This window comes from Oncorhynchus nerka, linkage group LG19 (genome assembly GCF_034236695.1).
Source record: "Oncorhynchus nerka isolate Pitt River linkage group LG19, Oner_Uvic_2.0, whole genome shotgun sequence".
Lineage (NCBI taxonomy): Eukaryota > Metazoa > Chordata > Actinopteri > Salmoniformes > Salmonidae > Oncorhynchus > Oncorhynchus nerka.
The window spans coordinates 44,569,947-44,584,820 of NC_088414.1; the positions used below are offsets into that span (position 1 = coordinate 44,569,947).

The 14,874-nt window shown below is 41.3% G+C and overlaps 1 protein-coding gene across 1 annotated transcript in view; it reads right to left on the reverse strand.

Moving 5' to 3' along the window:
• eva1c (eva-1 homolog C (C. elegans)) overlaps positions 1 to 3,509 on the reverse strand; it is a 28,485-nt gene extending 24,976 nt beyond the window's left edge. Inside the window, exons 1-2 of the mRNA XM_065004972.1 lie at positions 2,869 to 3,509; positions 515 to 714 (exon numbers count right to left, since the gene is read on the reverse strand). Of these exons, the coding sequence (XP_064861044.1) occupies positions 515 to 714; positions 2,869 to 3,001 (333 nt within the window). The 5' untranslated portion in view covers positions 3,002 to 3,509. The remainder of the gene's footprint in view (positions 1 to 514; positions 715 to 2,868) is intronic.
• Positions 3,510 to 14,874: the final 11,365 nt, after the last annotated feature.

Genomic DNA, 14,874 nt, shown 5'->3' on the forward strand with positions numbered 1-14,874 from the left:
ACCACATCTCTACTGATCTATACCACGTCTCTACTGATCTGTACCACGTCTCTACTACTGATTGGATTGAATCTCAGCCGTTATCTCTATGTAGCCTTGGTTTTGGGGTGTAATACTTTAATTCTGAAAATAAATGAGTCACTACTATAATACTCTACCAACCTTTAAAAACGTATTCTGAATAACTTTATTATTCCCAGAAGGAACCTGCGTCTGTCAGAGTAAATATTCTAAGACCCCACAGAGAGAGAGAGAGAGAGAGAGAGAGAGAGAGAGAGAGAGAGAGACTAATAATTCACGATCAAGAAGTTCAACTTACATCAACTTGAAAGAGTTGGTTAAATTGTTTCTATATGATTCCTTGCCTATGGGGATTGAACAACTCAGGCATACATGTCATGGATCCTTACCACGTTACACAAAACACTGAATGACTCGATCATCTGCGGGAAAATACCTTTCCTGGTGCAACAAAAGGATTCCTACGACGGAACAATGTCTGACCACAACACACCTGTAGGCTCGTCAACGCGGAACAGCTGTAGTTGGCCACTCTGACACCCGCAGCCGTCCCATTGGTGCAGAGTGCTGCGTCGGCACGTCCGTAAAACGCCGACTGGATAGAGATGGTGGAGTGGCGCGGACAGTAGAGACGTACCTGCTGTCCGTCGCACGCATGCACAGAGTGACTGGTAATGATCCGGGACAGGTATTCTGGTGGAGAAATCAATGGATCCTTATAACACAGTGACATCACCACACCTATCTTCATTACCATCACCACACCTATCATCATTACACCATCACCACACCTATTATCATTACACCATCACCACAGATATCATTATTACCATCACCACACCTATCATCATTACACCATCACCACACCTATTATCATTACACCATCACCACACCTATCATTATTACCATCACCACACCTATCATCATTACACCATCACCACACCTATCATCATTACACCATCACCACACCTATCATCATTACACCATCACCACAGATATCATCATTACACCATCACCACACCTATCATCATTACCATCACCACACCTATCATCATTACACCATCACCACACCTATCATCATTACCATCACCACACCTATCATCATTACACCATCACCACATCTATCATCATTACCATCACCACACCTATCATCATTACACCATCACCACACCTATCATCATTACACCATCACCACACCTATCGTCATTACACCATCACCACACCTATCATCATTACCATCACCACACCTATCATCATTACACCATCACCACACCTATCATCACTACACCATCACCACACCTATCTTTATTACCATCACCACACCTATCATCATTACACCATCACCACACCTATTATCATTACACCATCACCACACCTATCATCATTACACCATCACCACACCTATCATAATTACACCATCACCACACCTATCATCATTACCATCACCACACCTATCTTTATTACCATCACCACACCTATCATCATTACACCATCACCACACCTATCATCATTACCATCACCACACCTATCTTTATTACCATCACCACACCTATCTTTATTACCATCACCACACCTATCTTTATTACCATCACCACACCTATCATCATTACACCATCACCACACCTATCATCATTACCATCACCACACCTATCTTTATTACACCATCACCACACCTATCATCATTACCATCACCACACCTATCTTTATTACCATCACCACACCTATCATCATTACCATCACCACACCTATCTTTATTACCATCACCACACCTATCATCATTACACCATCACCACACCTATTATCATTACACCATCACCACACCTATCATCATTACACCATCACCACACCTATCATCATTACCATCACCACACCTATCATCATTACACCATCACCACACCTATCATCATTACCATCACCACACCTATCATCATTACACCATCACCACACCTATCTTTATTACCATCACCACACCTATCATCATTACACCATCACCACACCTATTATCATTACACCATCACCACACCTATCATCATTACACCATCACCACACCTATCATCATTACACCATCACCACACCTATCATCATTACACCATCACCACACCTATATTTATTACACCATCACCACACCTATCTTTATTACCATCACCACACCTATCATCATTACACCATCACCACACCTATCTTTATTACACCATCACCACACCTATCTTTATTACCATCACCACACCTATCATCATTACACCATCACCACACCTATCATCATTACACCATCACCACACCTATCTTTATTACACCATCACCACACCTATCTTTATTACCATCACCACACCTATCATCATTACACCATCACCACACCTATCTTTATTACACCATCACCACACCTATCTTTATTACACCATCACCACACCTATCATCATTACACCATCACCACACCTATCATCATTACACCATCACCACACCTATCTTTATTATTACCATCACCACACCTATCATCATTACACCATCACCACACCTATCTTTATTACACCATCACCACACCTATCATCATTACACCATCACCACACCTATCATCATTACACCATCACCACACCTATCATTATTACACCATCACCACACCTATCTTTATTACCATCACCACACCTATCTTCATTACCATCACCACACCTATCTTCATTACCATCACCACACCTATCATCATTACCATCACCACACCTATCATCATTACCATCACCACACCTATCATCATTACACCATCACCACACCTATCATTATTACCATCACCACACCTATCATCATTGTCACCACACCTATCTTCATCATCATCATCATCATCATCATCACACTAACTTGAGAAATCAGCCAGTCCGTCCATGCCAGAGCAGGAGCTCCAGAGCAGCAGCGAGAGGTAGACCAGGTTAATCCCGGCTCCAGAGCAGCTCAGCCCGCCGTGGGAACCCGACCAGCTCATGGCTCCTCGCATTCCCGCTCCGTGAGATCATGTTCGGGGGCTCGCCCCTCTCTCTCTCTCTCTCTCAACTCACCAGGCTTCCGACAGGAAAGGCAGACGTATCGGGAAACGGTGTTTGGAATGTTACACGACCACACCACATAGCCTTCAACTACACCTGTGCCAAGTTATGACTTTGACTCCATACAGACATTCAGAAATAAAGGGAAATAACAATCTATGTAGTTTATCTCGAAATGACAGCGGTTAACAACACAGTTACGGTGCGTTGACGTTCCCGAAACAAAACCGTTGTATCTTTTTTTTCAACGTAGTCCCTTTAAAATAAAAGAATCGCCCCCGTGCCTACACCCAAAACGGCCGGAAAAGAAGGAAAACTGTCAGAATTAAAGTAATTTATCTCCTTTCTGTAGGATGCTAATAGTAGTAGTCTGGTTGACACCAGATCCAGAATATCCTCTATGTGTAGTCGCGTCAGCCAGGCTGTATAGTCCCTAGAATGGACGTCACCGGACAGGGTCTTTCCCGAATGATTTTTGTCTCAACCGGGAGTCGTTTTTCCTTTCCGGGGATGGTGTAAAACCAGCTAGGTTACACTGTATTACACACTGTGATGAATACTCTAAACATGAGCCCTGGCCTGTCTTTGCTTCTTCTTTTTTTTTTAGTGTTGCCTTTAATTAATAAACCAGCATTTCTGTGTACGGTGACACTTTAGGAGGCCAAAGTGGTTTCCAAAAGTTTTTTATTTTATTCGTCAGAAACAAAAATATATTTCTGTGGTAGCTGGCGAGGGAGAGAGCTCAGAGATGACAAGGACAACCTGAGGTCCACTTTGTTAGCTTGCTATTACTATAGCATATGTTTTGTTAGATTATGATGATGTTATTCACAGAGTTATTGACGTCATATTAAACCGGATTCGAGTCATTTACATTTCAATATGATGTTGACTCAAAAGCTGCCCTGACAGATAACGTTATGCTAACTAACTAACTAACTAACTAACGCGAGGGACTACCTAGTCTAGCTAATAGTGTTGCTTCATTAATTATAAACATAGCAAATTTTACGAGCAGGGTTTTGACAGTACAGTTATTGATTAACGTAAACTCACTCACTTTTGTACATCGGCCTTGGTCTGTACAGTTGACCTTATTTTAGCTCCCCAAAACGTAATACATTCTAGATCAACTGTAATGTCAATACCATTGTAAAGCACACTTTCGCCCCTTTCCAACAAAATCAATGACATGACCCCCACGCTGCCCGTTTCTGCATCATTCAACAAGGCAATGAGCCCTGTGGGGAAGCGAAACTAATGTGTTGTTGTGTGGGAAAACTGCTTTTTTTCAATCGATCTGTCCAAATTATCAACCTTATCGCCTCTAAAATGTAAATAAAACACTATAAAGAGTTGATATAATGTGTCATTACATACCTATCTGAAGGTTTGTGTCGAATTTGATTCGGGTTTTTAGGGTGGTGCTAAAGTGATCTTCAAAAGATAACAGCAGCTTTTGAGAGTCATGATAGCATGCAGTGATGACGCAAAAAATGACTAGGTATCCCCCCCTTACCCCGTCCCTGTCTTGTTTTTAAATAATGAGAGAAGTGCTACACCTGGTGGAGAGAGATTGTAAGACAGAAATAGTTGCTTTATGCTGTAATTTATGACATGACACGTCATGATGTAACGGAGGGTCCGTTATTTTTAAACTTTTCTCCAATACTATAGTAACACTCGTCGTTGGAATGAGGTGAGGACAAATGCGCAGCGTGGTAAGTGTCCATATTGTTTTAATAAGAATAGTGAACACTGAAACAAAAACAATAAAACGACAAACGAACAGTCCTAAACGGTGAACTAAAACACAGAACAGAAAATAATCACCCACACCACACCGGTGGGAAAAGGCTACCTAAGTATGGTTCTCAATCAGAGACAACGATCGACACCTGCCTCTGATTGAGAACCATACCAGGTCAAACACATAACTACAACATAGAAAAAAGAACATAGATAACCCACCCAACTCACGCCCTGACCATGCTAAAAAAAAGACATAACAAAAGAACTAAGGTCAGTACGTGACAACTATAGAGCCATTAATTACCATGTCGATCAACGCTTGAATAGAAACGTAGTTCACACCCCCGATTTTGACGTCAACACAGTCCCATTAGTTTTCTTTGTAGCCTTGTTTGAATGTCGCGGTTGCACACATTTACACGGAATGGGGTGAGTTTGCGTTAGCTATCTGAACACTGAATCCAACTGCTGGAGCTCTGTTCACCAACTGACAAAGTATTACTAACTAAACAATTACTGTCTAATCAAGTACTATCAAAATATATTTTTTAAATTACTAATAAAGATAGCATGGCTAGTATGACGTTAACTACTTTTGGTAACGTCAGCTCAATTAGCTAGCTAACGTTACGTTACCTGTTTAAAAAACTAAGCTGGATAGCTGTTAATATTGTTTCAAATTTATAGAAGATGGACATATTGAAGATGCAGCTCAGCAAACACAGACGGTTGTTGTATTTGAAGGAGTGAGTGAATAGATTTTGTGTGTGTGTGTTTACAATAAAATTATTTAGCATCTAGCTACATAGATGGGTTGGCTGACAACAACATCACGAAAACGATGTGCGCGCTTTCATGGGGCATAACATGCTGACCAGACCGGACACGTCGTCGTAAGATAAATTTAGAAATCTATGGTATTCAATTATTGCACCCACACTGCTCGCGCGCGCCAACGAGCGTCTGCGTTTCCAAGGGCTAAAATAGAAGTCAGTTCTATTTCTGATGCAGATCGCACTGCAAGTCCCGCCTCTCTCATCTCCTCATTGGTTTATAGAAGCAGGTACCCACGTGCCATCTCCTCATTGGTTATAACCACCTGGGTGATTGATAGACAAACTGTTTTGCCGGTCGTCGTGGTAATACAATGAAAGTGTAGATGCCAATCACCATATAAGTACAAAGATGAAAAAAGCCTGGAAGGAGGAGAGATGACTAGAAACGATTTGGTTGGCCGTTTTATGTGTGGATGAATTGGTCCGAGTAGAGGACCTTGTGCATTTCAGGTAAAATAACAACTCAATGTTTATATCCCAGGAAAAATTAGCTAGCAACAGCAAGCTAGCGAAATAGGACAAATTAGCTAGCAACAGCAAGCTAACGAAATAGGACAAATTAGCTAGCAACAGCAAGCTAGCGAAATAGGACAAATTAGCAACGTATTTTCACACAGTAAAGCCTGTGGGGTCCCCTAAGGATAGCTCCCACATTAACACATAAGCTTTTTAACCGAAATGTGGACAAATTAGCTAGCAACAGCAAGCTAACAGCTGAAATAGGACAAATTAGCTAGCAACAGCAAGCTAGCGAAATACGGGACAAATTAGCATAGCAACAGCAAGCTAGCGAAATAGGACAAATTAGCTAGCAACAGCAAGCTAGCGAAATAGGACAAATTAGCTAGCAACAGCAAGCTAACGAAATAGGACAAATTAGCTAGCAACAGCAAGCTAACGAAATAGGACAAATTAGCTAGCAACAGCAAGCTAACGAAATAGGACAAATTAGCCAGCAACAGCAAGCTAACGAAATAGGACAAATTAGCCAGCAAGTGCAAGCTAACTAGCTAAATTGCCATACATGTTTAATGCTTTTCGACCTGTCCCCAAATTAATGTCATTTGTTCAGAGTTTGTTTTGATATTCTAACCTGCGTGTTGTGATCGCGTTTGTGGTAGGGGGACAAAATAAATGTATGCACGATAGCGCACGCGCGCAGCCGGTTTGGGTTCCGTGTCAAGTCAGCCTGTTGTAATTCTGAATGGACAGATATCTAGCAAGAAGGACACTGCCATGTGGGGGAATCATAAGTGGTTTATTTCAGCATGTTTCATTATGTTGTTGATACCATGTCTTGTTTTGACTGATTTCATGTCAATGTAAATATGCCAAACATTCGCTAGTTAGTTAACCAACAACTGTAACAATGTATTTGAAACAACAAGTGGTCATTGTGCAAATGTATTTATTTTCAATAAAACACAAACATCTACACCAATCTCATCTGCAGTAATGTGGCCAACATCAACATGAGACTGTTTTTTTTATTGCCAATCAAATATTGGACATGGTTTATTTAAACATTGCAACAAAATGATAAATAATTTTTCCAACAAATTGTTCTTAATGGAAAATTATGATAGTTATGCACTTGTAAGTTGTACTTGATAATATATACAAAAACATTATTGACACGATATTCCATGAGTTTACAGACCACAATCCGTTGAATTAATATGAAGAAGTGTTAATTATTTGTCCGTCAGGAGAGCACAGCTCATGGAAGAAAGTGAGATATGCAACATAGAGTTATGTTTCTGCAAAATGTTCATTGCTAGCGTGCGAGGTGTTCCATTTTATTTGCGCAGGGATTTTTGGGGCTGAGCCCCCGGATGTTCAGAATGTCTAGTGACGTACCAGGACCCAAGCACCACCAGTGCAGGGCAGCAGCGAATCAAGGTAGAAAAATAACCTGCACAAATCAGAACTGACAGAGACTGGGCGCCAATTATGTGTATAAACCCTGGATGACTGACACTGGGCGATATGTATTTTTTTTGTAAATAAAAACTGGTGTTCTGCATCAAGAGAAGGAAATGGTAAACTGACCTCATGTTAATTAAGCTGTAGACCATTTTATCTACATACAGTTCTCATCCAGACATTATCATGTCTCCATCCCTCCACAATTTAATTCAAATGGCTTTATTGGCATGGGAAACATACATGCCAACACCACTCTGGCACTCAACAAACTGTATGGGGCCGTTAAACAAACCAGAATCCGCTCACCCAGAGGCATCGTTTCTGTTGGGCGGAAACTTTAACACATATCCTGCGCCACTTGAGGGCGCTTAAAACTCGAGTCAAAAAGAGAACCGTCGCGCTCTCTCAGAAGCTTGGCTGGTGTGTAAAACCTGCAAATTCAGACATAAGAGGTGTAATGGATTCACACTCAAAAATGTAATAAACTCACTTCATTATTGCGTTTTTCTACTGCATCAGGAATAGCGTACACAGACGTTTCAGCTCTACAGCCTTCTTCAATGTGTCGTATTAAATATTCTGCTAATGTCTTCTATCATTTAAATGACGTAGAATTGCATGAAATGCGTTAATAAAAGGGAATTCTAAAAACGCGTCTGCTCAACGGTGTGCCACTACGCAAATGCGATGTATAGATGTATGCAATGCTTTATAATAAAGGTTGTTTTTATTCACCCCCCTGCAGCAACACCCTACGAACTCAAAACATCTTCCAGCGGCCATGCAATCATACGACAGATAAACAGTGCCTTCAGAAAGTATTTCAAATGTTGTTGTTAGTCTGAATATAAAATGTGTTATATTATGCCCCATAATATCAAAGTGGAATTATGTTTTTAGAAATGTTTATAAAATAAAAAATGAAAAGCTGAAAGGTCTTGAGTCAATAAGTATTCAACCCCTTTGTTATAAACAAGCCTAAATAAGTTCAGGAGTAAAAATGTGCTTAACTCACTCTGTGTGCAACAATATTGTTGAACATGATTTTTGACTGACTAACTCATCTCTGTACCCCACACATACAGATACTTGTAAGGTCCCTCAGTCGAGCAGTGAATTTAAACACAGATTCAACCACAAAGACCAGGGAGGTTTTCCAATGCCAAGGGCATCTATTGGTAGATAGATAAACAAAACAAAAACAGACATTGAATATCCCTTTAAACATGGTGATTTTATTAATTACACTTTGAATACACCCAGTCACTACAAAGATACAGGCGTCCTTTCTAACTCAGTTGCGGGAGAGAAAGGAAACTCCTCAGGGATTTAACCCTGAGGCCAATGATGACTTTAAAAACAGTTACAGAGTTTAATGGCAGTTACAGGAGGAAACTGAGGATGGCTCAACAACATTGTAGCTGCTCCACCATTCTAACCTAAATGTGAAAAGAAGGAAGCCTATACATATAAATAAATATTCCAAAACATGCATCCTGTTTGCAATAAGGCACTATAGTAATACTGCAAAACATGCATCCTGTTTGCAATAAGGCACTAAAGTAATACTGCAAAACATGCCTCCTGTTTGCAATAAGGCACTAAAGTAATACTGCAAAACATGCATCCTGTTTGCAATAAGGCACTATAGTAATATTCCAAAACATGCATCCTGTTTGCAATAAGGCACTAAAGTAATACTGCAAAACATGCATCCTGTTTGCAATAAGGCACTAAAGTAATACTGCAAAACATGCCTCCTGTTTGCAATAAGGCACTATAGTAATATTCCAAAACATGCATCCTGTTTGCAATAAGGCACTATAGTAATACTGCAAAACATGCCTCCTCTGTTTGCAATAAGGCACTATAGTAATACTGCAAAACATGCATCCTGTTTGCAATAAGGCACTAAAGTAATACTGCAAAACATGCCTCCTGTTTGCAATAAGGCACTAAAGTAATACTGCAAAAATGCATCCATGCATCCTGCATCCTGTTTGCAATAAGGCACTAAAGTAATACTGCAAAACATGCATCCTGTTTGCAATAAGGCACTATAGTAATACTGCAAAACATGCATCCTGTTTGCAATAAGGCACTAAAGTAATACTGCAAAACATGCATCCTGTTTGCAATAAGGCACTAAAGTAATACTGCAAAACATGCATCCTGTTTGCAATAAGGCACTAAAGTAATACTGCAAAACATGCATCCTGTTTTGCACAGTAATACTGCAAAACAGTAATACTGCAAAACATGCATCCTGTTTGCAATAAGGCACTAAAGTAATACTGCAAAACATGCATCCTGTTTGCAATAAGGCACTATAGTAATACTGCAAAACATGCATCCTGTTTGCAATAAGACACTAAAGTAATACTGCAAAACATGCATCCTGTTTGCAATAAGGCACTATAGTAATACTGCAAAACATGCATCCTGTTTGCAATAAGGCACTATAGTAATATTCCAAAACATGCATCCTGTTTGCAATAAGGCACTATAGTAATACTGCAAAACATGCCTCCTCTGTTTGCAATAAGGCACTATAGTAATACTGCAAAACATGCATCCTGTTTGCAACAAGGCACTAAAGTAATACTGCAAAGCATGCATCCTGTTTGCAATAAGGCACTAAAGTAATACTGCAAAACATGCATCCTGTTTGCAACAAGACACTAAAGTAATACTGCAAAACATGCATCCTGTTTGCAATAAGGCACTAAAGTAATACTGCAAAACATGCCTCCTGTTTGCAATAAGGCACTATAGTAATACTGCAAAACATGCATCCTGTTTGCAATAAGGCACTAAAGTAATACTGCAAAACATGCATCCTGTTTGCAATAAGGCACTATAGTAATACTGCAAAACATGCATCCTGTTTGCAATAAGGCACTAAAGTAATACTGCAAAACATGCATCCTGTTTGCAATAAGGCACTATAGTAATACTGCAAAACATGCATCCTGTTTGCAATAAGGCACTATAGTAATATTCCAAAACATGCATCCTGTTTGCAATAAGGCACTATAGTAATATTCCAAAACATGCATCCTGTTTGCAATAAGGCACTAAAGTAATACTGCAAAACATGCCTCCTCTGTTTGCAATAAGGCACTAAAGTAATACTGCAAAACATGCATCCTGTTTGCAATAAGGCACTAAAGTAATACTGCAAAACATGCCTCCTCTGTTTGCAATAAGGCACTAAAGTAATACTGCAAAACATGCATCCTGTTTGCAATAAGGCACTAAAAAAATACTGCACAAAATGTGGCAAAGAAATTAACTTTATGTCCTGAATATAAAGCGTTATGTTTGGGGCAAATCCAACACATCACTGAGTACCACTCTTCATATTCAACCATGGTGGTGGCTGCATCATGTTATGGGTCTGCTTGTCATCGGCAAGGACTTGGGATTTTAGATTTTTTATTTTGATAAAAATAAATGTAATAGAGCTCAGCACAGACAAAATCCTAGAGGAAAACCTTGTTCAGTCTGCTTTCCAAATCAAATGTTATTGGTCACATGCCTCGAATACAACAGTGAAATGCTTACTCACGAGCCCATTCCCCATGGTGCAGAGTTAAAAGGTGTTATTGGTCACATGCCTCGAATACAACAGTGAAATGCTTACTCACGAGCCCATTCCCCATGGTGCAGAGTTAAAAGGTAAGACAAATATTTGCTAAATAAAAAAAAGGAAACAGTAACACAATAGAAACAATAACGAGGCAAAACACAAGGAGTACCGGGACCGATTTCATGTGGAGACGAAGTAACTGAGGTAATACAGTATGTACATGTGGGGAAGGGTAAAGTGACTAGGCAGAGTACGAGCAGCAGTGTGTGTGTGTGTGTGTGTGTGTGTGTGTGTGTGTGTGTGTGTGTGTGTGTGTGTGTGTGTGTGTGTGTGTGTGTGTGTGTGTGTGTGTGTGTGTGTGTGTGTGTGTGTGTGTGTGTGTGTGTGTGTGTGTGTGTGTGGTGCTTCATTCTATATCTGGTGGATTCCTGATATCTCCAGGAGTTACAAGTATAACTTTTTGTCTTTATCTGTTGTGGTCTGGTACTGTCTTTATCTGTTGTGGTCTGGTACTGTCTTTATCTGTTGTGGTCTAGTACTGTCTTTATCTGTTGTGGTCTGGTACTGTCTTTATCTGTTGTGGACTAGTACTGTCTTTATCTGTTGTGGTCTAGTACTGTCTTTATCTGTTGTGGTCTAGTACTGTCTTTATCTGTTGTGGTCTAGTACTGTCTTTATCTGTTGTGGTCTAGTACTGTCTTTATCTGTTGTGGTCTAGTACTGTCTTTATCTGTTGTGGTCTCGTACTGTCTTTATCTGTTGTGGTCTGGTACTGTCTTTATCTGTTGTGGTCTAGTACTGTCTTTATCTGTTGTGGTCTGGTACTGTCTTTTTGTCTTTATCTGTTGTGGTCTAGTACTGTCTCTTTGCTAGCTAGGACCATCTACTTTAAGTGCTGCCTGTCTTCCCAGTGGTCTACTTGGTGTGTGAGCTGCTGATTGCTCCTAAGTTGTGTCAGTGGAGGCTCCTCAGAGGAGAAAAGGGAGGACCATCCTCAGTGAATTTCATAAAAAAATTAAAAATAGTAAAACATTTAAACAGTTATCTTTGTAGATAAAACTATAGTAAATAAATTCAGGTCACCAAATAATTGATTAAAACACGTTGTTTTGCAATGAAGGTCTACAGTAGTGTAACGATGTTCGTCTGAGGAAGAAGGTGAGGACCAAAGTGTTCGTCATTTATTAAATAGAACTGAACACTAGATACAAAGTAACAAAAGAGAACAACCGAAACAGCTCCGTCAGGTGCAAAACACAAAAACAGAAAGCAACTACCCACAAAACACCAGGGGGGAACAGGCTACCTAAGTATGGTTCTCAATCAGAGACAACGATAGACAGCTGCCTCTGATTGGGAACCATACCAAAGCCAAGACATAGAAATACAAAACGTAGAACAAAAACATAGAATGCCCACCCCAACTCACGCCCTGACCAAACCAAAATAGAGACATAAAAAAGGAACTAAGGTCAGGACGTGACAAGTAGCCTCAACAGCACTCTGTAGGGTAGCACCATGGTGTAGCCGGAGGACAGCTAGCTTCCATCCTCCTCTGGATACATTGACTTCAATACACAACATAGGAGGCTCATGGTTCTTTTCCCCTTCCACAGTAATTATGACAACTTCCGGGGGACATCCTCTAACCTATCAGAGCTCTTGCAGCATGAACCGACATGTTGTCCACCCAATCAAAGGATCAGAGAATAAATCTAGTACTGAAAACATAAGCTACAGCTAGCTAGCACTGCAGTGTATAACATGTGGCAAGCAGTTGACTCACAGAGAAAGACAATAGTTGAACAGATTTTAACAAATTAATTTCTTCAAAAATGGAGAAGCTAGAGAGAGCTATGTTTTGTCATTTTACTTTCTCTTCCTTAGCTAGAAAATGCAGCTAGCTAGTTTAGCCTACTCAAACACCTGGCTCAAACAGAGGGATGCTATGTTAGCTAGCTGGCTATAACAGAGGGATGCTATTTTGCTAGCTGGCTATAACAGAGGGATGCTATGTTAGCTAGCTGGCTATAACAGAGGGATGCTATGTTAGCTAGCTGGCTATAACAGAGGGATGCTATGTTAGCTAGCTGGCTATAATAGAGGGATGCTATGTTAGCTAGCTGGCTATAACAGATGGATGCTATGTTAGCTAGCTGGCTATGACTATCCAACACAACACTGGAACTCTTCCAAGTCAAGGTAAGCTTTTGGTTTGACTAATTGTGCTAAACTTCTTACTGACTGTACACTGTAACGTTACTGCATGATTGTAGCGGATTTACTAACACGTTAGTTCGATTAGTTATGGTGACTATGATGTTACTTTAGCTAATATGAGGACAACGATGTTGGCTGTGTGTAGCGGTTATGATAGGGTTTGGCTTGGAAAGTTGTTTTTCACCTGGTCACACACAGCTGATGTGTTGTGCATTGAAGTCCACAACCGAAGGGAAAATGTGAGAAGAGGAGAGCGCGTAGATGCACGAAGGAATTATACAACGTGGCTGCTATGAAAGTGAACTGTGTTTGTGTGATCAGGGGTGTATTCATTCCGCCAATTCTGTTGAAAAACATGCACTGGTATTTTCCCTGAGTAAAAAAAGAACAGGTGTATTTCCAGAGATGAACTCTAGGTGGCGATGATGACCAGTAATTCCAGCCAGACAGCCCTCTGTACTGTACTGTACCAGCAGGAACAATAGAAGCTATAGAGGAGGAAAAACACATTTTGCTCATATGGTGTCTAGGATTATGACCAATATGGAGTAGATTCAACACCATGCATGTTTGTTTGGTCTACTAAATTAAACACTGTATCTTTGGGATGGATGGAAGGATGGATGGATGGATAAAGATTGATATAGAGAGAGAAATAGATGGATAAAGATTGATATAGAAAAGAGATGGAGAAAGATGGATACAGAGAGATGCCTTGGTCCTCATTTATGATGGAGAAAGATGGATACAGCCCTCCAGTACATCCCTCCAGTACAGCCCTCCAGTACAGCCTCCAGTACAGCCCCCAGTACAGGCCTCCAGTACAGCCCCAGGTACAGCCTCCAGTACAGCCCTCCAGTACAGCCCTCAGTACATCCCCCAGTACAGCCCCCAGTACAGCCTCCAGTACAGCCCTCCAGTACAGCCACCCAGTACAGCCCTCAGTACAGCCCTCCAGTACAGCCCTCCAGTACAGCCCTCCAGTACAGCCCTCCAGTACAGCCCCCAGTACAGCCCTCCAGTACAGCCCTCAGTACAGCCCTCCAGTACAGGCCTCCAGTACAGGCCTCCAGTACAGGTCTCCAGTACAGCCCCCAGTACAGCCCCCAGTACAGCCCCCAGTACAGCCCTCCAGTACAGCCCCCAGTACAGCCCTCCAGTACAGCCCTCCAGTACAGCCCCCAGTACAGCCCCCTGTACAGCCCTCAAGTACAGCCCCCAGTACAGCCCTCCAGTACAGCCCCCAGGTAGCCTAGTGGTTAGAGGAGGCTGGTATTCTAGTGGTTAGAGTGTAGGGGCGGCAGGTAGCCTAGTGGTTAGAGTGTAGGGGTGGCAGGTGGCCTAGTGGTTAGATTGTAGGGGCGGCAGGTAGCCTAGTGGTTAGAGTGTAGGGGCGGCAGGTGGCCTAGTGGTTGAGTAGGGGCGGCAGGTAGCCTAGTGTAGAGGGGCGGCAGGTAGCCTAGTGGTTAGAGTGTGGGGAGGCAGGTAGCCTAGT